Raw genomic sequence first — 22230 nt, 5'->3', positions numbered from 1 at the left:
TTCACTGCTCGTGGATGTCAAGCGGCGGCGCCTGATGCACTCTGTCACGCTGGAGCCGGTCTTCCTCCGTACTGGCGATCCGGTAGTACGCCCTGATGGCCCCCTGTCATCCGTGGATGCGACTTTCGCGCGCATCCTGGCAGATTTTCCCGGCATTCTCGAACCCAACTTCCGCTCCTCCACCCCGAAGCACGGGGTGGAGCACCATATCCCCACTACTGGCCCGCCTGTGCACGCCCGAGCACGTCGTCTCGCCCCAGACAAGCTCCGTCTAGCTCGGGAGGAGTTCCGCCAGATGGAGGCGATGGGCATCGTGCGTCCCTCCGGTAGCCCATGGGCCTCACCGCTCCACATGGTCCCTAAGAAGAACGGGGGCTGGCGCCCGTGTGGGGATTACCGTCGCCTGAACGATGCGACCGTCGCCGACAGGTATCCGGTCCCGCACATTCAGGACTTCAATGCCCATCTTGCTGGAGCATCCATATTTTCCAAGGTGGACCTCGTGCGGGGGTACAATCAGATTCCGGTCCGCCCCGACGATATCCCGAAGACGGCAATTATCACACCATTTGGTCTGTTCGAGTTTGTGCGGATGCCGTTTGGGTTGAAGAATGCCGCGCAGGCCTTTCAGCGGCTTATGGACTGCGTGTGCCGCGAATTGGACTTTGTCTTTGTGTACCTGGACGACATACTCGTGGCCAGTCGCTCGCGGCAGGAGCACTGCACCCACCTCCGTCAACTGTGTCAGCGCCTCAGCAATTTCGGTTTGGCTATCAACGCGTCCAAGTGCCGTTTCGGGGTGACGGCTATCGACTTCCTCGGCCACCGCGTGACTGCACAAGGGGTGGTGCCTCTGCCGACCAGGGTGGACGCTATCCGCAGGTTCCCCCGTCCGACCACAGTTAGGGGCCTGCAGGAATTCGTGGGGATGGTCACTTTCTATCACCGCTTCCTGCCGTCAGCGGCTGCAGTCATGCGTCCGCTTTTCCACCTGATTGCTGGTCAGCGCAGGGAGGTTGATTGGTCCGTGGAAGCAACAGCGGCATTTGAGAGGGCTAAGGAGGCACTGGCTGATGCCACAATGCTCGTCCACCCACGAGAGGACGCCACGACCGCCTTGACGGTGGATGCTTCTGAGGTTGCGGTTGGGGCAGTGTTGGAGCAGCTCGTTGAGGGTTCCTGGCGGCCACTTGCCTTCTTCAGCAGGCATCTCAGTGGTCCTCAGAGTCGTTACAGCGCCTTCGACCGTGAGCTCCTTGCCCTGTATCTCGCCGTACGTCATTTCCGGTATTTTCTGGAGGGGAGACCATTCACTGCATTCACGGACCACAAGCCACTGACCTTCGCGTTCGCCAAGGTATCAGACCCGTGGTCTGCCCGGCAGCAGAGGCAGTTGGCGTATGTGTCCGAGTACACTACCTCCATCCGGTTCATTGAGGGCAAATTTAACAGGGTGGCCGATGCCTTATCAAGACCTGCAGTCCACACGGTTCTCCAGGTCGGTGAGGGGATCAACTATTCCGCCCTGGCAGCCGCGCAGCTTGCTGACGAGGAGATGGTCGCCTACCGTACGGCGGTTTCGGGCCTGCAGTTGGAGGACGTTGTCTGTAGCCCTGGGGGTACCACGCTGCTGTGCGATGTCTCCTCTGGAGTTCCGCGACCCATCGTTCCCATCGCCTGGCGGCGCAGGGTGTTTGACGTGCTCCATGGACTTGCACATCCCTCCATCAGGGCGACAGTAGCCCTGGTAGCCTCCCGCTTCATGTGGCACGGGCTGCGGAAGGAGGTTGGACATTGGGCGCGCACTTGCATCCCGTGCCAGACCGCCAAGGTGCAACGACACGTGCACGCGCCATTGCAGGAGTTCCCCATTCCTCATAAGCGTTTCGACCACATTCATGTGGACATCGTGGGGCCGCTGCCGTCGTCCCAGGGCATGACGTACCTATTCACCGTTGTGGACCGCTTCACGCGGTGGCCTGAAGCCATTCCGCTACAGAATGCCACAACAACCACCTGTGCTCGAGCATTGCTGGCACACTGGATCGCCCGGTTCGGTGTTCCACTGGACATAACGTCCGACCGGGGGCCTCAGTTCACGTCAGAGCTGTGGTCGGCCATGGCACGCCTCCTGGGTGTTCGTCTGCACCACACGACGGCGTACCACCCGCAGTCGAACGGCCTAGTAGAGCGGTTTCACCGGCAGCTTAAGGGTGCCCTGAGGGCGCGGCTCACTGACCCAGACTGGGTAGACGCTCTACCGTGGGTTTTGCTGGGGATACGCACCGCACCCAAGGAGGACTTGGCCTCCTCCTCCTGTTTCAGTTGCGCGGTTGAAGCCGGCACATATCGATATCGATCGGCCGGCGCTGGTAGCGCTGCCCCGAAAGCGAGGGCGGCCCCTGTCTAGGGTACCTCCTCCTCTGGCTACTTCGTCCCCCGCACTTGTTGACCAGGCGCCTGTTCCAGGGCCGAGCGTTGTGTGCACCCGGGCTGGCCGCCGTGTACGCCCTCCTGTCCGTTTCGTACCTCGGGTACTTGGGGGGGGTCCTGTGGCGGTCCCTGTGGGGTAGGCCACTCCTTGGATCATCCCCCTCGCCGATTGAGGGACAGGGGCGTTGGTCTGCCACGGGGTTTCCAGACGACTCCCGAGGGGTGGAGATAAGGGTGTCGGTTGTGTGTTCTCGTACGAGTACTATTAAAAAGCTTCTTTTGAATCCGCCTGGTGTCCGGTCTTTTCCTGACCTCGACCAGGCCACTACAATGCCATCTGTGCTCTCCTACATCAGCCATATTGGTGGAAATCCTGGCCACGGTATTATAAAAGCACCAGTGTTTATTCCAAGCCACGCTTCAGGTCAGTACTGCGGCCTGACTGCTATTAATATTTCAGGACAACTTCCGACTGAAGTTTTGCAAGGCCCGGCCAGCACCTTATGCCGTAGACCCGAAGGTCGAAGAAGAACTCGATTGCCTCGAAAAATACAATGTGATAGAAACTGTAGAGTACTCTGAATGGGCGGCTCTGATCACTGAAGCGAGGTTCACCGGTCTATAATTCCCTAGATTCTACCGGCCTTCCTAAACAAAATAATAGGCTACTCTCCAATCCTCCGGGTCCAAGAAACCCTCTGCATCCTCTGACTTCAAGAACAAATTTTCTCATTATCTCTGAGCAGTCCTACCTTCTCCCTCTTGTTTTTGATGTACGTATAAAAAGCCTTTGAATATCAAACATAAGTTCCAGTTCAGGAAAGGGAAATAATAGAAAGACACATTCAATGGAGCATTAGTATGAAGGGTTGGCACTCAAAGCATCGTGCAAAGTTATTATTCTTTAAAGTGACTAGCAAAGGTCCCACTTTACCACCCAACTGATGGATAATTTTCTGGATAGCCACAACAGGTGCCTAACAAAACCCCTTCTCCCAAGCAGTCGTTCCAGGTGCGACAGAGGTTTACCTGCATCTCCTCCAACCTCATCTATTGCATCCGCTGCTCTAGATGTCAGCAGATCTATATCGGTGAGACCAAGCGGAGGTTGGGCGATCGTTTTGCCGAACACCTCCGCTCGGTCCGCAATAACCAACCTGACCTCCCGGTGGCTCAACACTTCAACTCCCCCTCCCACTCCGTATCCGACCTCTCTGTCCTGGGTCTCCTCCATGGCCAGAGCGAGCAACACCGGAAATTGGAGGAACAGCACCTCATATTCCGCTTGGGGAGTCTGCATCCTGGGGGCATGAACATTGAATTCTCCCAATTTTGTTAGTCCTTGCTGTCTCCTCCCCTTCCTCAGCCCTCCTGCTGTCTCCTCCCATCCCCCAGCCTTCGAGCTCCTCTTTTTTCCTTTCTTCTCCCCGCCCCCCCACCCCCGATCAGTCTGGAGAAGGGTTTTGGCCCGAAACTTAGCCTTTTTCCTTCGCTCCATAGATGCTGCTGCACCCGCTGAGTTTCTCCAGCTTTTTTGTGTACCTTCGATTTTTCAGCATCTGCAGTTCCTTCTTAAACATTTAAAAAATGCCCACCGCTTTGTCCCTTGACCACATTTCAGGAAATGTGATCACATAGCTATGCTTCTGCTCCCTGCCTTTAAAATTAAAGCAGGAGGATCCGGTACAGAGAGTTGTAAAATGCTGGTCAATGGACAGGGATGACATCTTATGTGACTGCTTGGATTCAGTGGACTGGTCCATATTCAGGAATTCTGCAGTCAACCTGAATGAATACGCCACTGTCATGACCGACTTCAATAGCAAGTGTGTGGAAGGCTGTGTGCCGATGAAGTAAATCCGAGTGTTCCCCAACCGGAAACCATGGATGATCCACGAGGTACATTCATAGGTAAAGGCCAGGTCTGCTGCATACAATTCAAATGATCCCGAGTGGTACAAGTAAACCTGCTATGATCTCCACAAAGCCATTAAGGATGCCAAGAGACAAACTTGAGTCCCAGTATAATCACTCGGACACAACGAGAATGTGGCAAGGTCTGAATAAGATAACCGGCTGCAAAGCAAGGTCAGGCAACATAATTGGTGATAGTGCGACCCTACCTGATGAATTAAATGTTTTCTATGCTCGCTTCGAGCAGAGGGTCAACAAGGCAGTGACACCTGTCCCTTCAGACTCAAGTGTGCCTCTCCCCAGGGTGATTGGTGCAGAGGTTAGATCGGCCCTCCTGAGGGTAAACCCACGAAAAGCAACTGGCCCAGACGGAGTTCCTGGCCGTGTCCTTAGTAGCTGCGCGGACCAACTAGCAGAATTATTCGCGGACATCTTTAATCTCTCCCAACCCCATTCTGAGATGCCCACCTGCTTGAAGACCTCAATCATCCAGGTACGGAAGAAATGTAAGACTTCATGCCTAAACGACTCCTGTCCACTGGTCTTCACATCCACAATCAGGAAATATTTTGAGAGACTAGTTAGGGAACGCATTAAATCCAGTCCTCCCAATGGCCTTGACCCACTGCAGTTCGCCTAAGCCACAACCGGTCCACTGCCGATGCCATCGCCCTAGCCCTACACTCATCCCTGGAACACCTGGATAAGAGAGACACCTACTTTAGACTCTTATTCATAGACTACAGCTCTGCCTTTAACCCCATTATGCCATCCAAACTTATCACCAAATTCACGGGACTTGGTGTCAGCGCTCATCTCTGCAACTGAATGCTCGACTTCCTGACCAACAGTCCCTAATCAGTGAGGATAGGGGACAAATAATCCTCCATGATAATCCTCAGCACAGGTACTCCGCAAGGCTGCCATCTCTGCCCCCTTCTTATTCTTTGTACACCCATGACTGTGCAGCCATGTACAAATTCAATTCAATTTTTAAACGACACAACTGGATATCAAATAATGATGAGACGGAGTACAGGTAGAGAACTTCCTGGTGTCAAGACAACAACCTTTCTCTCAAAGGTACACAAAAATGCTGGAGAAACTCAGCGGGTGCAGCAGCATCTATGGAGCGAAGGAAATAGGCAACGTTTCGGACCGAAACCCTTCTTCAGACTGACAGGGGGTGGCGTGGAGAAGGAAAGAAAAAGGAGGAGGAGGAGCCCGAGGGATGAGGGATGGGAGGAGACAGCCCGAGGGCTGTGGAAGGGGAGGAGACAGCAAGGGCTAACAAAATTGGGAGAATTCAATGTTCATTTTTTTATTTTTTGTTGGAGGGCATTTTTTATTTTTTGTTGGAGGGCAAGTTTCTCTCAATGTCAGCAAGACCATTGAGATAGTGATTGATTTCAGGAGCATAGTGGTACACACAGCCCAGTTTGCATTGACGGCGCCGAAGTAGAGAGGTTTGAAAATTTCAAATTCCTAGGAGTCAATATCACCAACAACCTCTCCTAGATCACCCATATTGAAGGAATAACCAAGAAAGCACACCAACATCTCTACTTCGTTAGAAAGCTTAGGTAGTTCGGCATGTCCCCTACAATTCTCACCAACTTCTATAGGCGCACCATAGAAAGCATTTTATGAGGATGCATCACAACTTGGTTTGCTAACAGCTCCATCCAAGACTGCAAGAAATTGCAGCGAATTGTGGACACAGCCTAGACCATCACACAAACCAACCTCCCTTCCATTGACTCAATTTATACCACATGCTGCCTCTGCCAGGCCAGCAGCATAATAAAGGACGGGTCACACCCTGGCCATTCCCTTTTATCCCCTCTCCCATCAGGCAAAAGGTATAGTGTGAAAACGCACACCTCCAGATTCAGGAACAATTTCTTCCCAGCAGTTCTCATGCAAATGATTCATCCTACAACAACCAGAGAGCAGTCCTGAACTACTATCTACCTTGTTGGTAACCATCAGACTATCCTTGACCGGACTTTGCTGGCTGTACCTTATTCCCTTATCATGTATCTATACATTGTAAATGGCTTGATTGTAATGATCTATTGTCTCTCTGCTAAGTGGATGGCACACACAAAAGCTTTTCACTGTACCTCGTTGGTGACCATCGGAGTACCCTTGACCGGACTTTGCTGGCTTTACATTATTCCCTTATCATGTATCTATACATTGTAAATGGCTTGATTGCAATCATGTATTGTCTTTCTGCTGAGTCGATAGCACACACAAAAGCTTTTCACTGTATCCCGGTACACGTAACAATAAACTAAACTGTAAACTGACCAAGGTTAAATAGCCTTTCAAGAGGAGCTGTTTCAACTACAACATCTGCATTATGACAAAGAAAAGTAGGGAAACAAAAGCCTTGAAGGTACGATAGCGGAGAATTTGATCACTGTTCATTGATAAATTCAAGTGAGGATCAGACTAAATTCAGGAATCTGAGGTAGAAGGAAAATATGACACCAATGTGAGAACAGAATGCTAGCTAAGATAAAAGTTAATTCAAAAGCTTTCTATAAACACAAATAATAATCAGTATCACATAATAGGGCATATATACCGAGAATAAGATAGAAATCTGGAAAACTCAGTGATTCTTCTCCTGATTCTTCAAAACATCACCACTGTCTACAAGGCACAGTGAGGATTGAAAACTTAACTGATCGAGAACGTGAGTAGAACAGCTATTGTATTATGCTGTACATTTGAAAGCTGGAATGCTTTAATTAGAACAGTTTCTTAACGAGATGCTGTGAAATGTTCGATTAATTTGTCACATTTTAACGTGAATTACAGGCTCTGATAAAGAGTCTAGAGATGTATTAGAAGGTCAAGTTCTGTTAAGTTTTGGAAAGCAGCCAAGAAGCTAGTAAACTGGAATCCAGGTGCTTGGCCTTGGTATGTTTTGAAGTTGAGATAAGACACATTTTTCCTGAACCAAAGTCACTTCTATACTTCGAAAATAATTGGATGTTTTCTGAAAGTCCAGTTTTGTTCTGGATTATTTCGGGTGTTTCTGGAACACGGCCCAGAATATTTATCAATAAAGACAGAAGCAAACTGAAGAGGTCCTATTTGACCAATTAGCAAATTTGGCAGTCTGCCAAGACCTGTTTAATCCATGAAGCAAGAGGGAGCAGGTGTGTCAAAGGAGCCACAAGGTGGAGCTGTGGAGAGAAGTTACGAGGAGATGTCAAACTCAGCTAAGGACAAGCAGCCGACTTGGAAAGATACCAGAAGGAAGGAAACTCGATATGGAAACAAGTTAACGAGTCAATTGAAAGCTACGGGGAACTCATGTATCCTGATGAGGCAAAGAGGTGGTCGTTAGAAGCCATAGCACCAACATTGCACTCTACATTTGAAAGTGCGATGCAACAAGGTGCTGAAATGGAGATTACACATCGAGATAGTGTATCAAATGTGCAAGCTGAAGCTGACATAGTTGCTCTTTCGTTTAAAATTAAAACGATGGAGGAAATGCATGAGATTGAGGAACAAGAAATGCAGTTTAAGAGAGAGGTGAAGAACAAGAAATGCGGCTTAAGAGACAAAAAGAACAGCTGGAACTAGCCACAAAATTGGCAATTGCCAAAAGTACAGCATAGATACTGGAAAATTGAGGTTCGAACGCTGCTCGAAAGTATCTCAGAGGATGAGTTCCTCAGTCGAAGAAGGAGCTGCTGAGCTGGAGACAGCAGCTGGATTAAATCCACAACTGGGGACTACCAGATCTCATGTCTTTGAACACCCACTGGAACAATGGCGGACTGACAAACTTTTACCTCACCAACAGGATGTTAGACCAAAGCAACAAATTTATGGGCCTCCTGATGAGGCTCGTAACAAACCACCAATTCAGAATGCATTTCAGAGGCCTGTTATACAGGCTCAAGCTGGCCAACATGGGCAGTGGTCTACCTATCAATCATTTGCACCCAGACAGGGACAAACAACTAGCCATGGCTAGTCTAAAAAATTAGACTCTAATATTACCAATTTTATCTGGGACTATAAAGCACATAGAATTAAAAGAAACCACTTGTGCAAACCCAAAGAGGTAGGAGGACTTGCACTGCATAATTTTTTATATTATTATTGGGCAGTGCAGTGCATATTAAGAATATAATTTATTGGTTGGATAGTTCTTCTCAACAGATGGAATGGATAAGAATGGAGAAAGAGGATTGTTCTCCTTACGATTTAGGAGCGATTCTCTTCTCCCCGATAAAACTGAACAACACATTAGATAAGAAGAATCCAATTATACATAATATAATACGAATCTGGAAACAAATAAAATTAACTTGAAAATTAAGAAACCTATCAGTGCTAACACCAATAGTGAATAATCCGGTATTTAAACCATCTCTTATGGATAAAACACATAGACAATGGGAAAGATTGGGAATTAAAAAGGTAGGTGACATGTATGAAATGGGAAATTTATTATCATTTCAACAATTAAAATAAAAAATTAAACTGAATAACAACCAATACTTTAAATATCTACAGATATGTGACTTTATGAAGAAATATATACCAAGATTTCAAAGTATAATCTTAGATCCACTGGAAGAAGCAATGAATATCAAGGCGGACTCACAAAAATTAATATCATATCTATATAATAAGTATTTTAAACAGAGAATTACCATCAACAGAGGCAATTAGAGAAGACTGGGAAAAAGAATGAATGATAAAAATTTCAAAAGAAACATGGGAAAAGTATTTGATATACACATAAATGTTCAATTAATGCTAGACACAATTTAATTCAATTTAAAATATTACAAAGATTATATTATTCAAAAACTAGGTTGAATAAATTCTATCCAAATATCTCTCCCATCTGTGATAAATGTCTTTCTCAAAATGCCAATATCACACACTCTAGATAAAAATGGAACCTAATACTGAAATTATTATATTTGGAGTAATGGGAGACGGGAACAAATTAAACATACCCCAAAATTCATTTTTTAATTATGGGTTAATAACAGCAAAAAAACTTATACTTAAGTTTTGGAAAAATGCCTCTATACCAACATTTAAAATGTGGATCAGTAATATGTTGGACACAGCACACTTGGAAGAAATGAGACTCCTCCCAATAGACAAACAAGACCAATTCATAATGAGTTGGTCTCCATTTATTGATTGTTTACAATTTCTGGACTATTACACAAGCGGATATTCAAAGGAGCTTGTTGGAAGTTGTCGGCAGTTGCCTGCCGGTGAGGGCTATCGAATGGCAAGAAAATAGCTTAGAGAACAGTTTGGTAACGAGCACCAGATCGTCAATGCATACATGAAGAAGGCCTAAACCTTGGACAGCTATCAAGCCAGAAGCCGCGAAAGCATTGCGGGAGTTTGCGATATTTCTTAGAAGTTGTTGTAGCTCGATGAAACATCTCAACCACATGCAAGAAATTAATGTTGTTAGCAATATGAAAATTATCACTCTAAAACTGCCCTATAGACAGAGAAAAGTGGAGGGTTAAAGCAGGTCTGATAGAGGAAAATGAGAATCGTGAGGCCATACTACCTGATCTGGTGAACTTCATAGAAAAGGAAGTACGGTTAATGTCGAATTACGCTATGGGAGTATTCAAGATCCTAAACCAATTGCAACTGTCAAAGGTTCTACCTTTACTATACAAAAGGAAGATCAGAACCTAAGAGAAGTAGTTTTGCTACCACTGTAATACCTGCAGAAACGAAAGGCGAAAAGGATGAAATACATCTACTGTTAAGCCAAGATGGTTCTGCTTGCCTTGTAATGAAGTTGGTCACACCATAAGGTGGTGTCTAAAATTCAAGAAGAAGGAATATTAAGAAAACATGGAATTCTTTAAGGAGAAGGGAATCTGTTTTGGATGTTTAAAAAAGGACACATGGTTGAAGACTGTCAGAGTCCGATAACTTGTGATAAGTGCAAGCAAGATCATCTTGAAGCACATCACACTGTGCAGAAGAAGTCGGAGCAAATAGAACAGAAGGAGAAGCCAGCTGCTAGTGATGCTGTTACCTCACCTCAGATAACTGCCCATATTGGGGCAGGGGTTGAAATCCGTAACTTCTCTATCCTACCAGTACTGGTAAGGAATAGCAAGACAAATACAGTGTTGCAAATATATTCATTTTTGGATCATGGAAGTTCGGCTACCCTTTGTACAGAAAGCTTGATGAGAAGACTGGACATCACAGGAGAAGAGGCTAAGATTTTATTGCGTACCATGAATGAGGAGAAATCCTGCGATAGTCATCACATTACAAGCAGGGAAATATCTAGTCTGGATTAAGACAATTTTATACCAATATCTGAGGCGTTTACACATGAGACCATGCCTGTTGGTCATCAAACTAAACCCAGACATGAGGACTTGAAACAATGGCCTTACTTGAAGGATGTCAAGATACCTAAAGTTAATTCTGGTATCGACCAACTTATCGGAGCGGATGCTTTGAAGGCATTTGAACCTTTACAGACTGTGAGACGCCAAGGGGATGGACCGTTTGCTGTGAAAACTGTACTAGGATGGGTTATCTATGGCTCCTTGAGAAGGAACAACGAATGCAGGAGAAACCAGTAGAACTACCCTGCTGCTGTTGTTAATCAAATATCTATTAGTAAATTAGAAAAGCTATTGATCAAGCAATACAATCATGACTTCAATGAAAGTACCAGTAAGGAATCAGAAGAAATGTCCAGGGAAGAGTTAAAGTTCTTGGATATTATGAATCACCCAGTAAAGATGATAGACGGACACTATTGTCTGGACTTACCTTTCAAACAATATAGTGTTAGTCTGCCGAATAATTGTCGTATGGCAGAGCAACGTACCCAGAATCTGAAACACAAGTTTGGCAAGAATACGAAATTTCATGAGGAATGTACGTCTTTCCTAAAGGATATGATTGACAATGATTATGCAGAAATGGTACCAACAGACCAGCTGAATCAAAGTGATGGAAAGCTTTGGTACATTCCGCACCATGGGGTGTATCGTTCGAAGAAAGGGACCTTGAGGGTGGTCTTTCACTGTGCTGCAGTCTTCAAAGGAACATCATTTAACTGTCAACTTCTGCAAGGTCCGGACCTTACCAGCTCACTCATTGGAGTTCTTATTAAATTCAGACAAGAACCGATTGCTTTGATGGCTGATTAAAGCAATGTTTCATCAAGTCAAAGTATCAGAAAAACACATTGACTACTTGCGATTCTTATGGTGGTCTGATGGGATGCACAGCAAGATCTTGTTGAATACCGGATGAAGGTTGTCTTTGGAGCAGTGTCATCACCAATTGTGCAATAAAGAAGACCGCAGAGGACAATAAAGCTCACTTTCCAGAAGAAGTGATAACCACTGTGAAGAATAATTTCTATGTGGATGATTGCTTAAAATCCATGTCTATGGAGCAGGAAGCAATTCAAGTGGTAAAACATCTGACTTCCCTCTGCAATAAGGGAGGATTCATGCTTCGACCAGCCGTGTTGTGTTGGAAAGCATTCCACCAGATGATAGAGCCAAGGAGACCAGGGAGCTGGATTTGGACAAAGACAATCTGCCAATGGAAAGAGCATTGGGACTGCACTGGTTGGTTGAAACCGATGTGTTCAAGTTCAGAATCTTGATTCAAGAGGCACCATGTACTAGAAAGGGTATCCTATCCGTGATTGGTTCTGTTTACGACCCTTTGGGATTTCTTGCACCATTTACACTGCCAGCCAAGTTCTTCTTCTTGCCTAAAGTTGTAGGACAACTTGTTCTATTTGATCTTATTTGATTGTGGATGCCGGGTTGATTGCATTCATCGAAACAGGGCGGACCATGTGAAGGTTGCAATCTTCCACCCCCTAGCCAAGTTAATTTTGCAGGATCTTTGTAAGGAAAACTTGGATGGGATGAGAGTATAACGCAAACTTCCTCTCACCAATGGACAGAATGGGTTGTCAGGTCTTAACAAGATCTCGACGTTCAAAGTAGACAGGTGCATGAAGCCTACAAGCTTTGGTCAGATCAGAAGTGCGCAGTTGCATCATTTCTCATGTGCCAGTGAAAGTGGCTACGGTACTGTTTCATATCTAAGACTGGATAATGAAGATGACGAAGTACATGTTGCATTCTTAAAGGAAAAGGCTAGAGTGGCACCATTGAAGCAAATGACAAATCCCAGAATGGAACTTACTGCCGCAGTTTTAGCTGTTAAAGTTGACATAATGTTGCAAAAAGAACGACAGCTTCTACTGGAAGAATCTATCTTCTGGATGGTGCTTAAATACTTAAACAATGAGAACAAACGTTTTTTGACATTTATAGCAAACAGAATCTCTTTTGTATTGAGTGCTACTAATGTTTCACAATGGAAATATGTTAACACAAAGGAAAATTGCGGATGAAGCTTCTAGAGGTCTAACAGCAGACCACTTCTTAGGTAACAAGAGATGGATCAATGGACCGGAATTTCTCCGTAAGCCAGACAGATAATGGCCAAAGCTTGAGCTGGGATTTGAAAGCTCTGCAAATGATCCGGAAATTAAACAAAACATTACAGTGAACGTTATTGCTAAAAATCCTATTATTCTCTCGAAGGATTTTCACATATCAACATTATTGTTATGACAAATCCGTGAGTTGATCGGACATGGAGGAAGAAGTTTCATACTGTCAAAACTTTGGACTTTTGTGTTTTGGACTATATACTGGGGATCATGCCTGCCGTTGAGGGTTTGGTGTGCACAGTATGACTTCAGACTAAGAACAATGACTTAATAAGACCAATAACCAAGTTATGCTTGCTTCGAGAAGGCCAAGGTGTAGATGGAAGAATCGCTAAAGAAGTCTGAATGCTGATATATAATGCATGTTATGTTTAATTTTTAAAAAATATATGTGAAGCTTTTTCAGCTACTTTTTTCAATGTCTATTAGTAATTGCCTCGTAATATACTCAGAACAATTAGGGCCCGGTATGTAGTAGCCATTCAGCTTAACTCAGTATGTTATAACTATAATCAGTTAATTTTAAAATTTATCTGCCTGTAATCATGTGGGTGGGATTTATATGTAGTCTGAGGCGTGTTTGCAGCTGGGATTCTCACGCAGACTCCCTAGTAGTTAGTTTAGTTTGAATAAACGTGGGGGAGAGGTCACAGCTTTCGACCATGTACGAGTATGACCACGAGTAAGATTAAAATGTACTTATACAAGAAGATGTTTGGATGAATATCTTACTGTTTTTACTACTACAATAAAGAAACTATTAACTATTATTTCTTTTTTCTTTTTTTTCCTTTTTTGTATGACTTTGTAATGTGTTCAAATGTAAATAATTTGGTGTACATATAGTGGCTGGTGTACATACGATGTGCATATAGCTACTAAATTTGTATAAGATAATTACAAGCAGTTGAATAAGCGGTGGGAATTAATAAGCTTTGGCTTCTTCCTGCTCCTTTTCGGACACATATGATTTCATTTATTTATAGATATTGTTTATGACACTTTATAAATATTTTTGTTTTGTTTTTTGTATGCTTTCACATTTGCTTTTTATTCTTTTATTCTGTTCGAAATAAATAATAAAATAAATAAATTAATTAATTAATCAAGAGACTGTGTTTGGAAGATTTATCTTTCGACAGCTTTGAAGAGCTCGTGAGTGTGTTTCGATTATCTCCTGATCCCCTTCAATCATAGTGACAAAAGGAAAGAATCCTTGAAACAATATAAACATCTGTCATTATAGATGCCATAACTTTACGTTACTTTCAAAAAATAAAACCAGTACAATTTTAAAGAATCTGACCTCAATCCTCACAAGTCACAGATCATCAGCATGTATAGAATCTGAAATTTTTACCCTGTTAGTGATTTCTGGCAGACTTCCAGTTGCTCCTGTAAATGAGGCAGAAGCTGTCCCATAATGTCATCTCCTACACAGCACTGGACCACTCCTGGAATTTCATGAGCTCGTTGCATAATTTTTATCCATGATTTATCAACATTTTGAAAACGTTTTGCTTCCTGGGGAAAAAAATACAATATCATCAGTTTCAAATGTAAGAGAAATCCTTCAAAGTAGCCTTATTTCATGGAGATTTTGTAATGGAGTACTAAAATAGAGATAAGAGACTGCAAGTGATAGAATCTTGTGAAAAACACAAAGCGCTAGTGGAATTCAGTGGATCAGGCAACAACTGGGGAGGGAATGGACAAGTGACATTTTGGGTTGGGACTCTTCAGACTCGGGTCCCAATGCTAAACTGCACAGGTCCATTCCCTCTCCAGATGCTGCCTGATCAGTGAGCACAACATTCTTGAATTAAGAAACTGCCTTTGTATCACTTGTTTTTACAGAAAATGTTTAGGTATTTGGAACGCTCTGCCAGTGGGTGGAGGCATGATAATGATATAAAAACCTGGATGCAACATAACTTCCTCAAACTCAACAGCGATAAAACAGAATTCCTCCTCATAAGCTCCAAATCCACACTCAGCAAAATCAATAACCCCACTCTCACCATCGACGGCACCACTGTCTCCCCATCTCCCCAGGCCCGCAACCTTGGCGTGATCTTTGATTCCCCCCTCTCCCTTGAGCCTCACATCCGCCATGTCATTAAAACCTCCTTCTTTCACCTCTGCAACATCGCCAAACTCAGACCCTCTCTCACACCTCCCGCTGCTGAAAGACTCATCCATGCCTTCATCTCCTCCCGACTGGACTACTACAACTCACTTCTCCTTGGCATCAGCTCCACCTACATCAACCGACTCCAACTGGTCCAGAACGCAGTCGCCCGACTCATCACCCACACCAAATCCTGGCATCACATCACTCCAGTCCTCAAACAACTTCACTGGCTTCCCATCTCCCACCGGATCACCTACAAAATCCTGGTCCTCACCTACAAAGCCCTCCACCATCTGGCCCCCCCATATCTCACTGACCTCCTCTCCCCCTACCAACCCTCACGGTCCCTCAGATCCACATCAGCCGGTCTCCTCTCCATCCACAAGTCCAACCTCCGCAGTTTTGGGGACAGAGCCTTCTCCAGGGCAGCTCCCAGGCTCTGGAACTCCCTCCCCCAACTGATCCGCAATTCCGTGTCCCTCACCATCTTCCAGTCCTGCCTCAAGACCCATCTCTTCACCTCTACCTATCCTTAGCCCCACGTCCCCCTCCCTTTTCATCTGTGCTTGAATTGCCTCATATTGTGTTTTGAATTGAATTCTGTCCTTAATTTGTGTACTAGTCATGTCTCTACTATTTATTTCATTCCCCTTACATGTTTTTCCTCTACTTGCTAAATTTTTGTAAGGTGTCCTTGAGACTCTTGAAAGGCGCCCATAAATAAAATGTATTATTATTATTATTATGAGCATTAAGATTGGTACATGAACATGCAATAAATGGTTGGATAAGAATCATGTGCTGGCAAATGGGGATAGTTTAATTTGGCATCATAGTCGGCATATATGGGCCAAAGCAGCTTCTATTGTGCTGCACTGTTCGATGTTCTAGAAGTTTCATTACTACTCTTATGCTATAAGAACACAGTTGGCAAAAGTGGACCGAGAGAGTAGATTAAAGAGAATGAATGTAGAGCTAGATATTTAGGAAGATATTTCATTAAGCGCAAGAAAGGTATATTCTAGCAAGAAAGAAAGACGCTCTAAGAAGGGTGCACGTTCTATATCTAACTAAAGAAGTTAAGAATGGTATCAAATTAAAGGAAAGGGCATGTGGTGCACGATTAGCTGAAGGCCAGAGGATTGGATAATTATTAGAAACCAGCAAAGGAGATTCAAAATATAATACAGAGGGAGAACGATACTAAGCTTTTGAACCCAAATCATTCCTCATAACTGCAGTGACCTCATCCTTCCTTAACAAACCTACTTCACTGACTTAGGAAGTTCTAAAAATAATAAGGAATATGGGTAGTTTGTAATTTTTTTCCCCAAGATCTTACATACTAGGAAAGTATGATGGGAAAACAGGCCAACAGTGAAGGGATCTTGGGTTAGGAGAGGGATCTTATGTTAATAGATTTATCGTGGTATTTAGATTCTGGGCTAAATTAAGATACATTTTTGGGGTTGTAAACTAAGGTGAAGGCAATAAAACTGATCAAGGAGTAGTGAATTTTATAGCACTCATTTGTTATACAAATGGGAGAGTGGTTTTCTAAATAGCAGGGAACATAAGGTTAAAGATAAATCTGGGAAAAAAACAAAGATGAACAGCTCCAGAGACATTGATCAATGATGAATTATTTCAAAATTGTAGAATGCACATGTAACCATTGTGTCATGAGAATATACAACTGCGTAGGTGCTGTGAATCTTTGAAACACTTTGGTTCTCTCAGAGCGTTTCCCAATGCGTACAGTTAAGGCCTTGAATAAATCATACGAGAAAACCACCACTGCTCTCTGAGATATTCTTTGTGTTTGTCAGATCAGCAATTAACCCATTCTTATTGAAACAAGATTATGTGCCACCTGCCATGTTCTTGCCTATTCACTTAACCTATCTCTTCTGAAGTTCCATCACATCACATGCATTTCCTTTGCATCAACAAAATGTTGCCTCAACTTTTAATCCCAAATCATTTGGACATTCCTTGAAAAGAACGAGGTATAATACAAACCCCAAAGTATCTCATTGCATTGTTTTAATTGTTAAAGAATTATCTTTGTTTTGTGGCAGAGCCCATTTTAATCCCACTTGATAGTTTCCTTTGTCTTACATATGCTTCTACTTTGTCAAATGCTTTGGTCAAATTCATTTATACCACATCATATGATCTACCCCAGTCAGCATCTATTATTATCTCTTCAAAGGATTCAGTTAAGATAGACTTGATTTTCTGCCCCCGATTTAAGCATTTAAAACACAAGCTATGTATTACCTGTGGTAGTTGTTTGGCAATATCTCCTCCTACAAAGACTGCCTCTAGGTAAATCCACAGATTTTGAACTAAAAGCCACTGTTCTATTATAGTTGTGCATGCTGTTAGATTGTGAACCCAGGTTTGAATATCCTTCTTGTAGTAAGCATTATACCTGTGGCAGGGAAAAATTCCATTCAGTTGAACAATGTTCTCTGCAGCTGTAACACTATATTGTGTTTATTTTCTTTTGCATTACCTGCTGTTCTCATTTTCAATGTATCTCAGTACACATGACAATAATAAACCAATAACGATACAAAAATACAAGTGGATTAAAGCTAATTAAAAAATATCCAGTGTGAGCATTAAATAGATTTAGAGAGCTTCCATTGATAAATCTGCCAAAAAATGAAGCTCTAGAGATATTTAGCCCAATTATATTTTGCAGTGTAGGAGATTGTGACATGTTGCAGGTACCTTTATTTGGCCAACTATAAAAGTACCTCTTTGGGAAAGTTCCTTGTCACATTTCCTACCAATTCAATCATTTTTGGGGCAGATTTTGCCTCATTATTATGCTTTACTATATTAGCTTGAAGAACGAATCTCTACACATCATTAAAATAAATGGGGTAAGTTTGTAATATGGTTAACCAAAGTGCCTCATACACTGGAAAAGGATAATGGAAAATTATGCTAACTTAGTAAAGATAAATCAAAATTCATGTTAGAAATGATCAGTGCAGTAATTCCAGAAGATATTGCCTAGACTGTAATGTATAATTAATTAGAACAAAGATAGCTATGTATGAAGGTTAGAATGTAGGATTATTCACAGGACAGGCAAGATAGGAAGATAGGCCTTGATATCTTTCTGTACACACAGATGGTCAAAGGAAGAGTCATTTTTCTACCAGAAGGATGGGGGAAACTGCTATTAGGTAAGTCCTATATAAATCAATAACTAATGATCACAATCTCCAATAAAGAACAGGTTCTTAATAATTTATTTTGAAACTGATCTCTCGTTTGAGAATGCTGTCCAGTATATACTTTAACAAGGCCCGAATAAACCAATCTGTTTGAGAAGCTATCACTGCTCTTTACGATTCTCTACGTGTGCTTTCCCAATCCAAGCCATAATTTAAGAGTGTTACTGGGCCCCATGTGAGAGCCATCTTCAGGGTGCAGGTCAAACACACAAATCCCTCCAATATAGGCTCTATAAAGATTCAAATAATTGTTCTTAGTTATTCTACCTGTTGCTGAGTAAAGAATTCAGGATCATTAAACTGTCCTCCATCATTGTTATGATTTCTGCTGTCTCCAGTCCTTTCAACAATAGCTCTCCTCTGCTCTTAAATGTGGAAAAACTCAAGGTTTGACTGACCCAAGTCTGCATCACCTGAGTCAATTTTGCCTCAATATCCTTTTCTTTCACGGAGGATATGCAGATATCCTGAAAAACATTCATAATAAAAGCTATTATCAGTCTTTACTGTATAAGGTTATCTTTATAGTATTGAAGCAGATCTTCCCCACTCCATCTAAAATAACTAGTTGGTTAATCCTACATCCCGACTCCTAGTCTACAGGACTTCATGCTCCAGATCCTTTTTTCATGCAATATTTTTAATTACACCATCAGGCATTGGATGCAAGGTACTCAGTGCTCTTTGGGCGAAAAGTTTATTTTATTAGATTAAATTCTGTGCCCTCCAACCATGCTTCTTCCCCCATTATCCCAACTCTGACCCAATGAAAATAGTTCTATCTTATTGGCCACCTTGGTTGCTCATAATTTAAATAATCTTGAATTAAATCTCCCATTAGATTTGTTTGAACCAAAAATATTGCCAAATAAATACCCTGTCCCCATAGCCAAAATTCGACAGCCCTGTATTTATAGCTAACAAGAGGTATTTTAGGTGTGCCTAATTTCTGCTGTCTCCATGTCTATTGATGCGGTCAATGACAGTAAAGTTATATGTTTGCTTAGAGGGTAAAAATAAAATGATATGAAAATTATTTGTGGAATGTGGCAGAAGGTAACTGAGATACCATAGGACAAAGTTAAATAAAAGGTTTAGAAAGAAACATAAATTCTGACGCTTTTGCCCACTTTGTATTATTTTACAAAATCAATTCCTCTTCCTCTGAGGTTAGTCTCATACCTCAATGTCATCCTTAAACGGAAGCAGTGGAGCCTCCATAACATGTTTCAGAGAGAATGCTTCCGATGTCACATTAAATGTGTGCCCTGTCACTGCAGATATCCGTTGCCAATGTCTTGGTTGTATTGATTTGCTGGCCATCATTTCAAGGAGAGGACATGACTCACTGAAATCATCGATTTTCTTCTTGAGATCCATAAATGCTTGCCATTCCTTTAAGGCTTTTGGTAACCTACGACACCTACAAATAGGCCATATAAAAGAATGCAAACTAATTAAACTTAATCTACATCAATAAGCCAACCTGTAACTTAAATATTAAATAACATAATGCACAGATCATCTGCTAAAGGAACGTTGTGTAGGTTGTTTTGCACTTTTTCAATTTCAATAAAGTAATATATGATGCTAAACAGTATATAATGTAAGATGCACACAAACTCTACAATTTCACTTCTGGGTCCTCCATGCATCTAATATGTAAATACTCAGAGATCAGAAGTGCACGGTAGTACAAAATGGTGTGCAATATGAGCCATGAATTCTAGAAATTTGCACCCTGCGTCTGTAACCCATACTAGGGGGCGCGTCATGATGGCTGCCTTGCCAAAGGTCTGTCTTCGTCTTTTTCATTCTTTGTGTTTTTAGTTTGTTGTAAAATGTATGTTTTAGCTTATTTTTAGTTTTTGTATTAGTGGGGGATGGGGGAAACTTTTTTTAATCTCCTTCCTTGATGGAGATGCAACTTTTTCCGTGTTGTATCTCCGTCTGCATTGCGGCCTAACATTGTGGAGCTGGCGGCCTCTTGTTTGGGACTTTTAGAGCTCCAAAACCACCGAGACTGTGGACTTTAACATATTGGAACAGGCGATCCTTTTGCCAGGAGTCGGCCTTTGGTGCTCCAACCTGCAGGAGCTGCGGACTTTAACATCACGGAGCTCACGTTCCCTGGTTAGCGGCGGACTTCGGGGACTCCAAGCCGCAGGAGTTTCGACCGTTCCGATGCGGGAGCTTAGATCATCCCGACGTGGGAGTTCGACCGCTGGCTGCAGATGGTTCAACCTCCCCGACCGCAGAAGGAAGGGAGGAACGAAAATAAGACTTTATTGCCTTCCATCACAGTGAGGAATGTGGAGGAGCTGCTATGGTGGAAGTTTATGTCAAATTTTTATGTAGTTGTGTGTCTTGTTTCTTTTTTGGTATGACTGTATGGCAAACCAAATTACTTGTATTTTGCAAAACATACTTGGCTAATAAATTACGATTATGATTATGAAGCAGGTATTCCCAACACTAGTGAGGATTGTTTCAGCATTATGCTAGCACCACTAGCTTTAGAAAATAGCCCATGGGAAATGGTACTGAGAACTTTCTAGGGTAGCTTACATCTGGCTATTTCTTGGGCCTGCCATTAATATCCATTTAGAGAACATATTTCCCCTTCCCTGCCCAATTCACACACTTTGCTCAATGAATTTAGAAAGAAGGACTGATTAAGGATAGTCAGCATGGTTTTGTACAAAGGAGATAATGTCTCATGAATTTGATTAAGTTTTTCTGCAGAAGTTACCAAGAAAGTTGATGAGGAATCTATTTACCATTTCATCCATTTACCATTAGCTTTATAACAACATACATGCCAGATAACTTCAATTACCTATTCTGAAAGTCCAAGAGTTCAGCGTTAATCTTCTCAATGTCCACTTCCACCCACAGTAAATCATAGTAACCATTAATATTATTCATCACTGCATCATACAGACCATACAATTTCTGCAGAAGGTTTAGTTCCTTCCTAGAAAGTAAATATGAACAACAGTAGGTTTAATAGTAAAGCAAGAGGTTGAAGCACAATAAAGCGCGTTGTAAACTCCAGAGAAAGCTTTATTAAATACGAAGGAACTTCAAAACAATAGTGGTGTGGCTGGGCTCAGAATAGCTGCGTGACGCTCTGCAGGCACACACAAAAACTCCGTCTATAACTCCTTATCTCCAACCACCGCCCCTCAGTCACGAGCTTCTTCCGAGGGTTCGACTAAACAATGGCCCGACTATCAGATGACGCCACAAGGTCATCAATTATCGATTTTGTTGGATACTTGCAGTTATTAACAATTAAGTCATGGTGTGTATCTTGTTCTAAAGATCACTTTAACCTGAATTCAATTATTATTTATAAATTAAAATAAAATCAGAATATATCGGAAATAATTAGTGGATTACACAACATTTGCATTGAGAGGACCAAAGTTAATATTTCAGATTATTGACCTTTCATTAGCACTCAAAAACACAGAAGGCATGAAGACATATGTTTAAATCTGAATTTATATACATAAAAAATAATTCTGGTAATAGTGGTGTTTAAGAAGGAACTGCAGATGCTGGAAAAATCGAAGGTTGATAAAAATGTTGGAGAAACACAGCAGGTGAGGCAGCATCTATGGAGCGAAGGAAAAGGTGGCGTTTTGGGTCGAGTCTCTTCTTCAGACTGAAACGTCACCTTTTCCTTCGCTCCATAGATGCTGCCTCACCCCCTGAGTTTCTCCAGCATTTTTATCTACCTTCTGGTAATAGTAGTGTTCACATGTAATTGTCGTTCTGGTAAGCAAAAAATTATGGGTTTGGCAGGTCACAGCAGAAAATGCTGGAAATATTCAGCAGGTCAGATTGCATCTGTGGGAAGAGAAACAGCGTTGATATGCAGGCTACTTGATACTACTCGGTTATGGGCCTGTCCCATTTAGGCGATTTTTCAGGCGACTGCT

General features: G+C 42.8%; 1 protein-coding gene and 1 long non-coding RNA gene across 2 annotated transcripts in view; one reads left to right on the top strand and one right to left on the bottom strand.

Moving 5' to 3' along the window:
• Positions 1–22230, bottom strand: part of LOC116973727 (dynein heavy chain 8, axonemal-like) — a 622328-nt gene that overhangs the window by 301611 nt on the left and 298487 nt on the right. Inside the window, 5 exon segments of the mRNA XM_033022036.1 lie at positions 14250–14413; positions 17307–17460; positions 18548–18747; positions 19463–19703; positions 21120–21257. Coding sequence (XP_032877927.1) covers positions 14250–14413; positions 17307–17460; positions 18548–18747; positions 19463–19703; positions 21120–21257 — 897 coding nt within the window.
• LOC116973066 lies at positions 187–11852 on the top strand. The gene is made up of 3 exons (XR_004411991.1): positions 187–196; positions 1012–1015; positions 11705–11852. It is a non-coding gene; the product is annotated as an uncharacterized LOC116973066 (long non-coding RNA).

The sequence above is a fragment of the Amblyraja radiata genome, chromosome 5 (genome assembly GCF_010909765.2).
Source record: "Amblyraja radiata isolate CabotCenter1 chromosome 5, sAmbRad1.1.pri, whole genome shotgun sequence".
NCBI classification, from domain to species: Eukaryota; Metazoa; Chordata; class Chondrichthyes; order Rajiformes; family Rajidae; genus Amblyraja; species Amblyraja radiata.
Note: the sequence above shows the minus strand (reverse complement) of the source record. Positions and strands in the feature narration are given on the sequence as shown.